The following is a 15,681-nucleotide window of genomic DNA, read 5'->3' on the forward strand; positions in this document are numbered from 1 at the left end:
GGTGATGCTAATTTTGATCACTTGGATAAGATGCTATGTGGTTTCTTCCCCGTGTAATTAACATTTTTCCTTTTGTAATAAGTAATTTGTGAGAAGATACTTTTAAACTTATAAATATCCCGACCTTCATTAAATTTCTCATTGATTTGATACATCCATAATTTTTGCTCCCATCTTTACATGGGGATTGCAAACAATAATTCTCCAACATTTGTTTTGTTATTAGTCAACATTCTATTGCTAGAAAGAACTTTTTGTCCCCATTTATGAATTTATTAAGCTATTTATTGTAAGTAGGAACTCATGGATTCTTATTTTACTCGATGGGTTTTGATTTATAAATGCCCTTATGTATGTATGTATTTGGTGCTTAATTTGTCTCAGATTTGGCCAGTGTGAGATCCTTCCAAGCATGCGTCTATGTCCTTTAACGGTCTATAATTTTTTTTGGAGTACCTCCTTAATTTCTGACGCAAAATGTTTCAGAGTCATCTTGGATCTGTCCTACCCTAGTTCTGGAAGCAGCCATTTCTCCAAGGAGCTATAGTTCCTTTTGGCGAGAAATGGAATTTAGAAACCAAGACCTAAGTGCCAGGTATGCTCACTGCTCCTAGGATTACACCTTGTTTTTTTCACTTAATAGTATATCATGAACTTCTTTCCATGTCAGTACATGTACCTTAAATAATTCTTTTTGACACTTACACAGTACTGCACGAGGTAAATGTTTTATCAAAAATTATTGAAATATTTTCTTATTAATAAGCCTTCAGATAGTTTTTTTCCTCCAATTACAGCATTACAGTAAGTATCCTTGTACATGTATCGCTGCACACAGGTCTAAGTACATTTATCAGGATAGATTACCAGAAATGGAATTACTAGGTCAAGGACTACACAGATCTTTAGTTTTGTTAGACAATGACGAATTGAGCTATTAAAATGTTGTACTAACAGTGTATAAGTTTTCACCACACCTGTGAGAAAATAGGATATTATCATTTTTAATGCTTACTAATATAAATATTCAAAAAATGTTCTACTATTGGATTAATTTCTTTCTGATTAACAATTTTAAGTTTATTAATACTTTGTTGTAAAAGTTACAAATTTTTATCTCAGTCTGTCAACTGTCTTTTACCTTTATTTATACTATCTTCCACCAGTATATTAAAAAATTTTTAATGTGGTCAAATTTGTCAATCTTTTATAACTTCTAGACTCTATCCTGTGTTTTCCTTTGGAAAGCCGTCATCACTCAATGGATTTTCTACACTTAGATATTTAATTCATCTTGAATTAAAGTAAGAATCTAATGTTTTCCCCCAAATAAAAAATGTCATCTCTATCTCCATTCATCCTTTCTCTGCTGATCTGAAAAACCACATCTGTATCATTATTAAATCCCTATAAATTCCAAGGTCTATATCTGTATTTATTGTGTTCCACTGATCTATTTTTCTATTTCTGCATCTGTATTTTTTATTTCTAGAATTTTATATCTAATAAGGCAAAATTTCTCACTTTTCTTGACTATTCTTAAAACATTTGCTTATTCATGGGGCGCCTGGGTGGCACAGCGGTTAAGCGTCTGCCTTCGGCTCAGGGCGTGATCCCGGCGTTATGGGATCGAGCCCCACATCAGGCTCCTCCGCTATGAGCCTGCTTCTTCCTCTCCCACTGCCCCTGCTTGTGTTCCCTCTCTCGCTGGCTGTCTCTATCTCTGTCGAATGAATAAATAAAATCTTTAAAAAAATAATTACTGTTTGGAGCCTAATTAGTTGAATCTTCTGTTTATCTGAATAAGCAGGCAGACACTTAACCGCTGTGCCACCCAGGTGCCCCCAAACAGTAATTTTTATAATAGTTAAAATTGTTTCTACCAGGGGCACCTGGATGGCTTAGTCGGTTAAGGGACTGCCTTGGGCTGGGGTCCTGATCCTGGGGTCTTGGGATCAAGCCCTGCGTTGGGCTCCCTGCTCAGCAGGGAGTCTGCTTCTTCCTCTCTCACAGCTCCTGCTCTCTCCCTCAAATAAATGAATAAAATCTTAGAAAAAAAAATTGTTTCAATCAGGGGCACCAGGTGCCTCAGTTGGTTGAACATTCAACTCTTGATTTCAGCTCAGGTCATTATCTTAGGGCCGTGGGATCAAGCCCCACGTTGGGCTCTGCCCTCAGTGTGCAGTCTGCTTGGGATTCTCTTTCCTCTTCCTCTGCCTCTCCCCATCCCCCCCACCCCTCCACCCCCACCCCCCCACCCCCGCCCCCGGCCGCCATGAACGCTCTAGCTCTCTTTCTCTCTCAGGTGAATAAATAAAATCTTTAAAAAAATTGTTTCTACCAGATAAAACAGTAGCACTCATCTCTATATTATTCAGTACCCTTCTTCATCATCATCCTCAACCCACACCGCTGAGCTTCGTGAAAAATAAATACCAGGCCTCACTGACCCAGACCTACTCCAGCAAAATGTATGGCTTTTTTTTTTTTTTTTTAAACAAAAGCTGCTATGGTGCTTCTGTTGTATAGTCAGGCCCTTATTTGCTATTATTGAATCAATGATAAAGGGATCCTTTTTCAAAATGGATACCAGTCAATTTCTTTTTTGCTTAGGCAAACAATTTTAGTGACTTACCCATAAAATATAAAGAGAAACTGTTAATGGCAAAGAATCTAACATTGTGTTATAGCAAGAAATCCCAGCAAGAGACAACCTAGCTTTTCTGGTGGGCAATTCAGCAATTTGTCTCCATGAATGAAAAATGTACGTACCTTTTAACTCAATTCTTTTTTTTTTTTTTTAAGATATTAGTTAACTCAATACTTTATTAAGAAATTTATTCCAAGAAAATAATAAAGACAAGTCCACACAGACCTAAGTACGAAGGTATTTATTCTTGTTCTTAAATGCAGAACAGTAGAAGCAACCTAAAAATTCTCAACTCTGAGAACTATAAGAAATTGGTTTTAAAAAATCATGAAGCATATCTATTAACACGAAGAGGCTCACAAAGAAAAAGCAAATATATTTACTGATACTTTTGAAACAAAATTAAATTTATACACACACACATTTACTTACACAGAGCTGACACTCAACCAGCACACTAATTCAGCCAATCTATTAATTAGGGCCACTGTCTGGCTGGTGCCCTATGCCCTACCAATGACTAAATATTTTTACTTATCACCCTGTAACATGCATAGAAAAGTAAGGAAGAGTATACAACAAAGATGAACAGTAGCTATCTAATGGTGAGGAGTTTAGGATAATTTTTATTTTCTTCTTTTCATCACTATGTCTTAAAATATTTATATGTTACCTTTACTATCATTAAGTTATTGAAGGGGGCCTCTTTAATCTATCATAAATAAAAAAAAATACTAAGTTGTATCAAAATTGATTTTCCACTAAAAAACTGAAAGCTGGTTTTCATTCTAGAGTTCCACTTTATTTTTTAAGATTTTATTTATTTTTTTGAGAGAGAGAGAGCATGCGCACAAGCAGGGGGAGCACAGGCAGAGGTAGAAGCAGGCTCCATGCTAAGCACAGAGCCCAATGCGGAACTCAATCCCATGACCTGAGCTGAAGGCAGATGCTTAATCAACTGAGCCACCCAGGCATCCCCAGAGCTCCACTTTAAAAGAAAGTAAGAAAAAGGCAAAAAGGGAATTAAGACTGGAATAAACATCATGAATTTAAAGGCCACAAAACTACAAATTCTCATCCAAATAAATACTAAATAAACATTCAAGTATAGTTTAGTCTTTAAAATTATTGTTTTCTAAAATTTACTATTTAAATAATCACTTACCTATGATGTCTTCTTATCTCTGCACATTCTACTGCCATCCCAAATATCACAGCACTTGCTGGTATAACTTTCCCATACTTTTCACAATTACCATTTTCACCTCTGTTCTAAAATATAACAATAAAAATTATATTCAATTACATGTATGTAAAAATGTGTGCATGATTATGAGAAAGAAAATTAATAAGAAAAAAACTTTAAAAGCAACAGGTAAGGATGAACAAGTTAAGGTATTTTTTTCTTTAAAAAGTTTTTTTGGGAGGGCATCTGGGTGGCTCAGTGGGTTAAGTGTCTGACTCTTGGTTTTAGCTCAGATCATGATCTCAGGGTCATGAGACTGACTGTATCAGACTCCACGAGATTCTCTCCTTCTCCCTCTGCCCCTCCCCCCACTCGCACGTGTTCTCCCTGTCTCTCAAATAAGTTATTAAATAAATAAAATATTTAAAAAGTTTCTTTTGGGGTGCCTGGGTGGCTCAGTTGGTTAAGTGTCCGACTCTTGGTTTCTGCTCAGGTCATGATCTCAGGGTCATGAGATAAAGCCCTGCAATGAGCTCAGTGCTGAGCTCAGAGTCTGTTTGAAATTCTCTCTCTTCTTCTCCCTCTGCCACTGCCCCCTGCCACTTCCCCTCTCTCTCTAAAATAAAATAAAATCTTGTTTTAAAAAAAAATATTAAAAAATTTTAAAAAGTTTCTTTTCGGGGGTGCCTGGCTGGCTCAGGAGGTAAAGCATGCAACTCTTGATCTCAGGGTTTTAAGTTCTAGCCCCACATTAGGTGTAGAGATTGCTTAAAAATAAATCTTAAAAAAAAAGCAATTGAAAAGTTTCTTTTGTGAAGAAACTTTCACAATATATACTATTTATATATAATATTCATTTCACTATACATATAGTATATATATACTATATATATAGTATATATATACTATATATATATAATATTCATATATAGTATACTATATATATAGTATTCATACTATATATATAATATTCATTTCACAATATATACTAATTTTGAATCATTACATTCTACACCTGAAACTAATATATGTCAATCGTACCTCAATAAAAAAGCTTTAATATTACTCAGCCATAAAAGAGAATGAAATCTTGCTATTAGCAAACAACATGGATGGATCTAGAGGGTATAATGCTAAGTGAAATAACTCTGAGAAAGATAAATATCATATGATTTCATTCATACGTGGAATTTAAGAAACAAATGAACAGCAACAACAAAGAGATAAACAAAAAAACACTTAAATACAGAGAACAAACTGGTGATTGCCAGAAGGGAGGTGGGGGGGATGGCTGAAATAGGAGATGGGGATTCAGAGTACACGTATCATAATGAACACTGAGTAATGTACAGAATTGCTGAATCAGTATGTTGTATACCTAAAAACACTGTGTTCATTATACTTGAATAAAACATAGTAAATAAAAAAATGAAAAACAATGAATGCGATGCCATGTTAATACTAATTTTATTTTTTAAAAAGTTTACTTCACTTTCATTGCTATATATGTGTGTGTGTGTGTGTGTGTGTACACATTTTTTTTTCAACAGAACAAATAGGAAGAAGAGGGTAGCTATAAATCTGTATACAACAAAAAACTGTTGGGTATGACTCTAACTAAGAAGCCAAAATCCTTATTACCTACTTGAAAAACTGCTCTTCTTTTCAGCCTTTAATTATAGGTATTTTAAATTCAAATCATTTTCTATAAACAGTAAATTCTTATGACATGTTAGACTTTCATTCACATTACATATTATAAAAACCAAATCTACAATTTATGGGCCACATTAGAGGATTTCATTGCAAAACACAATTTGGCAATTTTAAGAGTTAGTCTTGTCCAATCAATTGGTACCTTAAAACCATACCAAGCCAGTTATCACTATACTCTCCTTTGATAGTTTGCCAAAATCCAAGCAGTGAGAGCTATTGAGACTAAAAGTACTTCCCTTTCTCAATCCTACTCAAGAATTCCACAATATCTGTCCCACAATGTAACCTCAATTACTATGAATTCCTTCCTGGAGTTTTTTTGCCTATATACCCCATGGGGGTACACAAGTATACATTACATTACATGATTGAATGATTTTTTGCACAGATTTCTTTCCAACTACATAGTATGTACCTTGAGAGGAGGATGTATTTCATACTGCTTTGCAAGTACACAAGGGGCTCAATAAATACCTGCTGAAATAATGAATTCTTAATCAAATTTAAGTGTTTTCATGCTGCTTACCTTTGGCTGCAAAAGTAAATGCTCCCATGCATGAATTAAACTCTCCACAATTCCTTCTCCAAATAAACCTGCATCGACAGTTTCTGTTACAACTAGGGACACTCTATAGAATGATTTTTTAAAGATATATGTAAGTAAAATATCATACTATTTAAGTAAAGATGTTAAAGTTGAGAGAACAAAGGAAAAGTATATTATAGAAACAGTCCACATATAAAATTTTCTAATGAATTTCACTTTTTTAATATCTACCCTCAAATCTGAAGGAACTTGACTTTACTGTTCCACAGGCTCCTCTGTTCTCCACTGGCACCCTCCGGGGGCAGGAAGACACACAATCTTCATATGACCCTAGGGCCTCCTCAGGCTATTGTTTCGCTGCCTAAATCCATAAGAGTGCTTCACATACCCATTTGCTTTACCAGTCCCCTCCTTAATGCTGAGTAAATGGGTTTCGATCTCCAATGCTCTATAAAAACACATTCTCTATCATAAATTTAACTCCCCTACTTAAGATGAATAACCTTTCTCAGTTCTTATTTTCCTTAATCTACAAATAACATGTACCTGAGAAGAACTCCCTCTCAAAATCCTCTCTCCTTCATTACCCATGGTTACCTCTTACACACTCATTGTAGCTCTCCAGTTGTTTCTCTTGCTTTACCTACTACCTGTGAGTTTTCACAAAGGCTTAGTCCACGGAGCTGTGATCTTCTGACCATTCTTTCTAGAAAATTTCACCCAAAGACATATCAAAATAATATCTCCCTCCTCTGAACTTCTTTAGCACTTATTGCCATTATCATTTATTTATGTAATTAGAAGATAAAGAAAAGTTTCATGAATATTCCTTATCTTCCTCTCTAGATTGTAGATGCCTGGAGGACAGAAACAACTTTGGTATCTCCCCACAGTGCTATATATACTACATAAATACACAAAATTTCCAATATTTATGGTTGCATACATTTAGAATGTGGAAGGTATCTCAATCATCTAGTCCGACATCTTGATATCTCTAGATTTGCCCAAGGTCAAAATTACTTAAAAACAGAGTTAGTATTGGAATCCCTACCTCCTAATTCAAAACCCGTAGGTCCTTCAATAACACTATGTGTGAAAGAAATGAAGGTTAAATTAAAGTAACTGATTCATGCCATGGATCAAATTGTGTACCACCAAAATTCGTAAGCTGAAGCCCTAACCCCCAAAGTGATTACATTTGGAGCTAGGGTCTTTAGGAGGTAATTAAAGTTAAATGAGGTCATAAAGGTGGGGCCCGAATGTGAAAAGGCTGGTATCCTTATAAAAGTGGAAAAGACACATGCGATCTCTCCTGATCTCTCTTTCTCCTCGCCTGCACAGAGGAAAGGGCAGGAATGTAGCTGTCTGCAAGCTAGGAAGAGCGCTCTCACCAGAAACCAAATTTGTCAGCACCCTTGATCATGGACTTCTAGCTTCCAGAACTGGAAGAAAATAAATGTTTGTTGTTTAAGCCACGTAGTCTGTGGTATTTTGTAATGGCATCCTGAGATTACAATAGTTGAGGACACTGTTTATTTCTAGAAAATGTGTCTCTCTGCCTCAACAATCTAATAAGATTGTTAGAAAATCATGTAAATCAATGTAAGACAGTCCAGATGACAACAGAGTATAAAAGTCCTCTTTCAATCTAAACTGAATTTAAGGCAGATGAGAAGACAGACCACCCAGGAGAGGTAGTAAAGAAAGTGCTACATTAAGAAACTGTCTCTAAAATGATAGTGCTGGACCAGAGGATTTGTAAATCCATTCTAGCTCTAAAATTCCATCACCCTTGGGATATAGATTAAAGCGAGATGATATACTAAAAAGCCAAAACTTATGAGATAATATTCAAAGTATGTGAAGAACCCAGGCCAAAATACTTGGACAGCTTTCATTTTCGCCAAGGATAACACAAAATATGACAAGTCCATCAAGCCTGATTTACTCATGTATTATTTTTAACTACAATTTTTAAGTAGTGACCACACAGGAGGTTGTATCTGTTTTCACAACCAGAATACTGAAATTAACAAAAGTAAAGTAACTTGCTAAAAGTCAAGTTTATTGTATATCTCTTAGCACAAGTTTTTCTCAAGATCTCTAAGAAATTTTTATCAAGGATATGACCCTATTATGAAAATCCACCTTATGCTAAATGATCCTATATTCCTATCTTTACAATATAAGGGTTTTAGCATTTTTATTTGGGCTAGAAGCTCTAAACATGAGTATTTTAATTTTTAGAAAAATTATAAAAACTAAAATTATATTATATAAACATTATATAGTACCTTTCAGGAATGTGTTTAGGAATTTCAATGTCAAGTGACTTCATATGTAAGAGTTTGATTCCTGCTTCCATCTTGTTTGCTGCCACTACATCGCAGGCAAGTTCATACATGGTCTTGGATAACTCGCAAGCATATACCGAATGTGCTCCAGCTTTTTTAGCAAACATGCTGCAAGGGAAAAAGTGCTCCATCAAGAAAAAATAATCCACTGTAGTTTTTCAAATTTTAGTGGAATTATGATGCTTAGACATGGGGTTTTCCTTTTATTCTTTAACACAACCATTATTCATTCCACATAAAAAAATGAACCAGTATTCTTACCAAGAAACAAATCATACAATAAATCATGACATTCATGTTTTTAAGAAGACACAGTTGGCATGAAAAATGTTGACAGGCTTTAACTTAGACAACTAGATTCAACCAGACTGTTAATACAAAAAGTACTCTTAAAAGGCATTATTCAAAATTTCAACAGTAACCACAAATTCTTAGTAGTTACGTCCAGTTCTTGCTAAATTAAAGTTACAGTGAAAAATACAATAATGGTAGTTGCATGAATAATCATAAGATTATGAGAAATAAATTAAACTCTATTTTTAAATTCCACTGTTAAATTTTCCGTATTTGGTAAAAAGCTTTAATTTACCTTAGTATATATGTGTATATAATTAAAACACAATTACAACAAACCTCAGTATTCCAGTTCCTGCTCCAATGTCCAAAACACTCCTGGACCCCAAACAAACTGCATTTTGGATTGCTGCATTATAAACTGTATTCCTTTTGGTGTCATTAAGCATGATAAAGTGCCAGCGTTCCACCAACCAGTTGGCAACACGATAAAAATTCTCCTTTGCATCACTGAAATCAGGGTTTAGTTTCACTGCTTTATGAAAATACCCAGCTGCTTCATCTCTAAAGCCCATTCTACAGTAAAAAAATGACAGACAAAATATTCAATTATTATGGTATCAATTACTGTGCCTTTGTTCATGCCACTCAACAGGCCTGAGAATCACTATCTCCAGCACCCCAAATCCTACTCAACCCAAGAACCATCACCTCTGAGAAGCCTTTCGTGAGGATTACAATCCTTGATCATTTTTTTCCTTTCTGAACCCTTACTGTATTTATGCATTCTAGGAGACTGACTATAAGCTACTATTATAGTAAAGCATAGTAGAAGCTCTCAAGAGTCATCCTGCATTTAACCAACTCACTAGAAAACCAGTGCTTTCTAAAAATCATTCCTGTGTAAAACATATTAATGCCTAAAGCTAGTAGGCTTCTCTGTGGTGTGCCTGTATACCTTTTCTTTCAGCAACTGAGTGAATTATCAAGAGTCAGTTGTGTTTGCTGCCAGACCAGTTTATATCAGTTGTACTTGTTATTATAATTACACATTTTAAATTAAATATTATAAAAACCAAATAAATATAACTGCAGAGAGCCATTGTAAGCTAAATGCTTTGGAAAAAAATCAAAAGGCAAGTCACCCAAAAATTGCTACTGAATTAGATGTGAGCAAATCAACAATAAAAGGCGGGAAAACTACCGAACTATCAGGAACAGTGCTTCTTAAACTTTCTGTGGCAAAGAACTCATCTCAGACCCTTTCTAAAATATCTAAATATTTGTAGAACAATACAGTTCTACTACATGTGATTAGCATGCAACTCACACATCAGATTTCAGTAGCACCCAAACTGGTCCACATTCTCCTCCACAAGTGAGTTCCCTGATCACATGCTTGGATTTAAGCAATGTCAAACTGCTATATACATTTCTAAACGCTTACTCTCAATTTCTATACTTATCTGTCATTGACTGATCATTTGTGGACCTGCCCCAGTGTGTGGTCCACAAGTTGAAGAGACATGAGCTAGTAAAACCTTTTTACACTCATACTTCTTCACAAGAACCTTTAAGCATTCTGTCAATTTTAAAGAAACCAAATCAGACTATTCATTCTAGGTATGGTTTACGTAAAAAAAAAAAAAAAGGAAAAAAAAAAAAGACATTCTGGAACTCCAACAGGGAACTACACTCTAACAAAAGGTAATGGTCCTATGCCAAATGATAGGCACTCATGTTTTAGGTTAAAATAAACATGTTTAAGGTTAGTATCTATTATTTTTAAGTGAAGACAGGGTTATCTTATTCTAATTCTGCAGGTGACACTGCACATAACACAATATAAAACACATTTTATATAATCATAGTTGGTGAGACAAACCTAGCAATGGATATTTTAAAATGTTTAAATATCAATAATCTGCTGAATCAATGCCAAACCTGCCCCTAATAATTTCCTGGGGTCTGTGCTTCCCTGATTCTTAATATATCATTCAGTTTTCTTAACCGTCATGATAACCTGAAAGATATATGGTCCACTCAATTAAAGTTTATCTCATATTGATGGACTCAACATGTGTGTCAGTATCAACAAACTATAAAACCACCTTTCTTCTTTTAACTGGGAAAAAAAATTACCTTCCCACTTAGCAACTTAAATAGGTCTTGTTTAAATCTGATTCTATTGGAGTACTGGACAAGGCTGTAAAGTTGAGATTTTTCCAGACACAAATTGTATTGCACAAATAAAAGGAAGGAAGGAAGGGAAGCTATCGTTTACTCTGGAAATCTTTTTCTCCTAGAGTAGTGATTCTTTTATTGGGAAGTGAGTGACCTACCATTTTTGATGAGGAAAGTAGAGAGGACAAAGGCTAAGAACCACTGTTGTTGGGAACAAAGACAAACTGTATAGCAAAAGCCACATTCACACCATCACAAGTTCTGAATTCTCAATGTCTAAATTAGAAATTTTTCATAATTACATCTCCTGAAGTAAACAAGCATTTTTTTTTGTCTCAGTAACTGGTAACTGCTCAGACTAGTATCTTACAACAATAGGTCACCAAGTTACAACCTGTCAAAAGTGTGTAGCACTCCAATTTTCTGTTGAACTGAGTTTATCCCTAAACGTAAGTTCTAGAATGTTACAATCATTACTTGCCTTATTATCTGGAAGTATAACTGAATCCTATAGACTAACTTCCCTTATATGGACTGAAGAACTAAAGAAAATTTTGAAATTAAAATGCGGATTTTTAACTAATGTGACAAGTCATTTAAAAATCTTTTAAAATTAAATTTCATTTAAGGGCAAGTAGTTGCTAATTAATAGAGATGGAATCTGTGTATCAGGATCAAGTTAGCTGTTAGTGCGAGCAAACAAGCCTCAGTTGACAACCTGCGTCATTTTCACGGTTATTATCATACTCTACAATTAGAAACTATGAAATATTTGTCTCTTAAAGGAGTACTTATTTCACTCCCCCAGGCCATGCTGATTAAGACTATTAAACTCTATACAGCTACATCACTGAAACTAATACATTTTGATAAAGGTACTTCTTATACAGAACTTTCCATTGAATAAAACTTAATATGACTAGATGAACAAAGCAATAATACTAGAGGACAACTGCTGAACACGTAAAATGATCTCACTATATAGAATAGGACATTATCATGGTGTTTCTTAAATAAGAAGTCTCCTTCTACTTTGTACAAAGAAGAGAAAACAAATTTATTAAAACAAATCCAAAACAAAAATTGGGGGTTTTCATGTTTTCCTAATTATATAGTTTCTACAGAGAATGGACAGAATTTCCAATGGCAAGTTTCCAGCCAGATCCAGAGAACAGATTCACAAGCACCCTGGCAAGGTACCACAGTGACTTACACTGCCATCCTGCAACCCACACCTGTATCCTCTCCAGCAAGGTCTGGATTTTAGCCCAGTGAGGGGAACTCTTCCTTAGATACTCTATATCAGCCCTAGGGGCAGTGGCTATTATGTAGTATACAATATAATATTAAAATTAATCTGTTATTACATTTTATATTTGCTATTCTTATATTCTTTTGAGTTTTTACTTCTTACTAGCCGATCCTCCATTACACTAATCCCCAGTCACAGTTAATAATTCTTTACATTAAACTTTCCTTTTCAAATTACTGTGTGATTCATCCCTGATCAAGCCTGATACAGAATAATTCTTAACAAGAAATACTGAAATCACCACAAACCTGAAGAGATGCTCCCCCATACTATTGCAAATCACTTCATCATCAGGAAATAGTTCCAAAGCTTGCTCATAACAGCCAAGTAAGTCTTGTGTTCGACTGAGAGCATCAAGCTCTTCAGCCCATCTGAACAGTGTATACTGAAAAGTTTCCTATGTGAAAGAGAAAACAGTAATTTAATCAATAACATAAATGAAGAACATACAACAATGTTTGGTGATTCCACAGAGAACAGAACTTAACTATTATTAACTGATCACCTTAAACTTTATTTAGCTTTAGTAGACAGTTTGCTAAATAAATGCATAAATGAATTTTACCACCTATGTGGCAATAACATCCAGAAGTAGAGTTTGACCACTCTAAACTCTATTCTTAGCTACCATATCACATTCTCCACCTACCTCTCTTTTGTGTGCTCCTATGTTTTAGGAATTGTTTTTGGCCGCCTTCTCCTTTCTTATCCATCTCCGACGCATTAACTATCACCCATGCACTGATGGATGATGCTACACTACATCTCCAATCAAGACCCTCTCCTCTTCTGAACCTGACTCCCAGACACAACTTCCCATCAGTCATCTCAACAAGGAACTGCACCCTCATTCATCTCAAATTCAGCTCAATTCAAGTACTTCCTGAACAATCAGTATGCAAAGAACTGGACCTAAAACACAGCAATGAACAACATAGATCCTGTTCCTATTCTCACAGAAGACTTGTTGGGAGAAGTTTAACATATAACTTTGAAAAAATTCAAAATGCTCTAAAGTGAACCTATTATATTCCTCTCACACAGGATATAAGGTTAAGGTACCACCCAACCTCAAACCACTAAGTCATCTTACAATGCTACCTTAACTCCAATGCCATTAGTTTCAAACCCAGCCAATTCTATCTCAACGTCTGTCCCCGTCTCTTCATCCACACTGTTACAATGTAGTCTGGCCCTTGTAATACTTGCTGGACCACAGTAACAGCATTCCCACTGTCCCTAGCTCCAATCTCACCTCCCTCCAGCCATTCTCCACACTAGAAGACTGTAGAAAGAGGGAAGGCTTTAGTCATTCCAGTTTTATCATGAACACATTTTACATCATCTTCACAGATTTCTACAGAAGAGTTGATACTTGTAACTGAATTTTGATGGAGTTTACTAGAGAGAAAAGGATACAGAAGACGATTCTACCTTATCGGTGGGGGGGGGGGAGCACAGATGATATGAACTGGGTCAGGGAATCCATAGGAAACTAGCTTGGTGTGGCTGAAGTGTGGACATTGGGAAGAGTGAGTAGTAGTAAATAAGACTAAAGAGATCTTTTGCTAAGGCCCACACGAAGAAATATGGACTTTGGTCTGTAGGAAACAGAAGTAGTTTCTGAATCCTACTGAACACGAGGCATTCAAATACATGCTTTATATATACTTTTGATGTACGCTAAACATGTATAAAAAAGGTACTGTCACTGTTTTACAAAGGGGGAACCTAAGGAACAAAGAATTAAAGACCACACTTGGGTTGATCCATTATTCTACTGCTGCCTACCTGTAAGAGCAAACTGTATCTCAACATAGCACCACCTTCTCCTTGGGGCCAGCTGCTCCTGAAATTTATACTAAATTTATGTTTACCACAAACATCTAGATGTTACTGACATCTAGCAGGTAGAGGAGATCAACAATGCCGCTAAACATTCCACAATGCACAGGCCAGCACTCCAAAACAAAGAATCATTCCATCCAAAAAGTCAGTAACGCTAATGTTGAGAAACCCTGGGTGAAGTAAAGCAAGTAGCTTGAGGCTGAAAAGTGAATGCAAAATTAAGTGAAATCATTTAGTTTAGATTCTAAAATAACTTGAAAAAATTTACAGCATTTAAACAGAATAACCACAACAATCCAGTAGCTGAAGCTTAAAGAACGCATCATCAAATGATTACTTTAGGCTACTTCCAAACTGCATTCAACTGCAGATAGCTGTAACATTCCTTCTGCATACAGCTGGGACAAGGGCAAAGGTCCTGAGGCAGGGACTTGATACAATTAGACACCGGAGGAGGGATAGGATCACCTGCGGCCTCATTTGCAATACTTTGCAAACGCAAGCATTTATAGTTAAGATGGAAGTTTTGAAAAAGAGAAGTGACATCGTTTGACTTGGTATGAAATGGTCACACAGGCTGTGTTCAGACAGGCTACAGGAGAAAGCCTAAGTTATGAGCCTACTGCAACAGCCAACAGATGATTGAAGTTTTAACCATGGTAGGAAAGGAGAAGGTGGTGAGCGAAGTGGTAAGATTCGCGATATATTTCAAAGATGGAGCCGACAGGATTTTCTGATGGGCTGATTGTGGGGCGAACAAAAGAGAAGTCAAGGATGAGCAGTAAATAGTAATGGCAACCACTAGCCACTCATCTCAGCCACCCACTTCCCCCAGTTTATTTTACGTGAAGAACACAGGATCTGCTAGCAAGTGAAATAAGGGACCTCCTCCTCACCTTCACGTCGTCTTTCAGCTCCGGTGCCAGGCTGAGTACGAGGAGGTAGTGGGCATAGGCGGTGCCGAAGTCCTGGGCGCCCAGGCAGTGCTCTGCGCTCTGCAAGGACCGCGACACCAGCTCTTCCCGCCCGGCTGCCCCGGCGCCACTCCGGGCACCCCGACGGGGCCTGGGCTGCGAGTTCGGCATGACAGAGCCACCGCCCTGAAACCTGCGCTTGTATAACCAAAGGGAAAACGTTCTGCTAAACGGAACGACAAAACTGTCCCGATGGCCACACTTCCAAGTGACTTTAAAAAACCACGAGGGCCGGTACAGGAAAGTTACCCCTCTGCAGCGTGCGTGCGCGCCCACCTCTCCCAGACAGAAGCCCCGCCTCCTCCTTGTCAGGCGGGCTCCGCAGACCGCAACTCCCAAGCTGGTAACTACCGACACCGGCCGGCGGCGCACGCCAAGCGAGCGTCAGTGCGCCCGACGTGGGCACGTCGCCGTCCGCCCCATCCCGTAGGAAGGGAGGTGCAGGGCGGCCGGTGCGCGTGCGTGAAGGGCACCTTCTCTGATGGTTTCTTCTACGCTCGCCTTCCTCTCCTCCTCCTGCTCCCACCCGTCCACGCGCTGACACCGAACTTTTCTGTCTCTCTTTCCTGGCGGTCAGGAGTGTGTGACTTCGACTGCAAGACCTCACAATGCA

The 15,681-nt window shown here is 37.0% G+C and overlaps 1 protein-coding gene across 2 annotated transcripts in view; it reads right to left on the minus strand.

Moving 5' to 3' along the window:
• PRMT9 (protein arginine methyltransferase 9) overlaps window positions 1–15,387 on the minus strand; it is a 35,895-nt gene extending 20,508 nt beyond the window's left edge. Inside the window, exons 1-6 of one of the 2 annotated variants that reach the window (XM_008685461.2) lie at window positions 14,991–15,387; window positions 12,495–12,643; window positions 9,090–9,326; window positions 8,397–8,564; window positions 6,079–6,181; window positions 3,816–3,922 (exon numbers count right to left, since the gene is read on the minus strand). In XM_008685461.2, the coding sequence (XP_008683683.1) occupies window positions 3,816–3,922; window positions 6,079–6,181; window positions 8,397–8,564; window positions 9,090–9,326; window positions 12,495–12,643; window positions 14,991–15,179 (953 nt within the window). In that variant the 5' untranslated portion in view covers window positions 15,180–15,387. Of the gene's footprint in view, window positions 1–3,815; window positions 3,923–6,078; window positions 6,182–8,396; window positions 8,565–9,089; window positions 9,327–12,494; window positions 12,644–14,990 lie in introns of those variants that run through there. The other variant, XM_040626347.1, reaches the window with a different exon arrangement.
• Window positions 15,388–15,681: the final 294 nt, after the last annotated feature.

This window comes from Ursus maritimus, unplaced genomic scaffold, assembly GCF_017311325.1.
Source record: "Ursus maritimus isolate PB19 unplaced genomic scaffold, ASM1731132v1 scaffold_11, whole genome shotgun sequence".
NCBI lineage: Eukaryota > Metazoa > Chordata > Mammalia > Carnivora > Ursidae > Ursus > Ursus maritimus.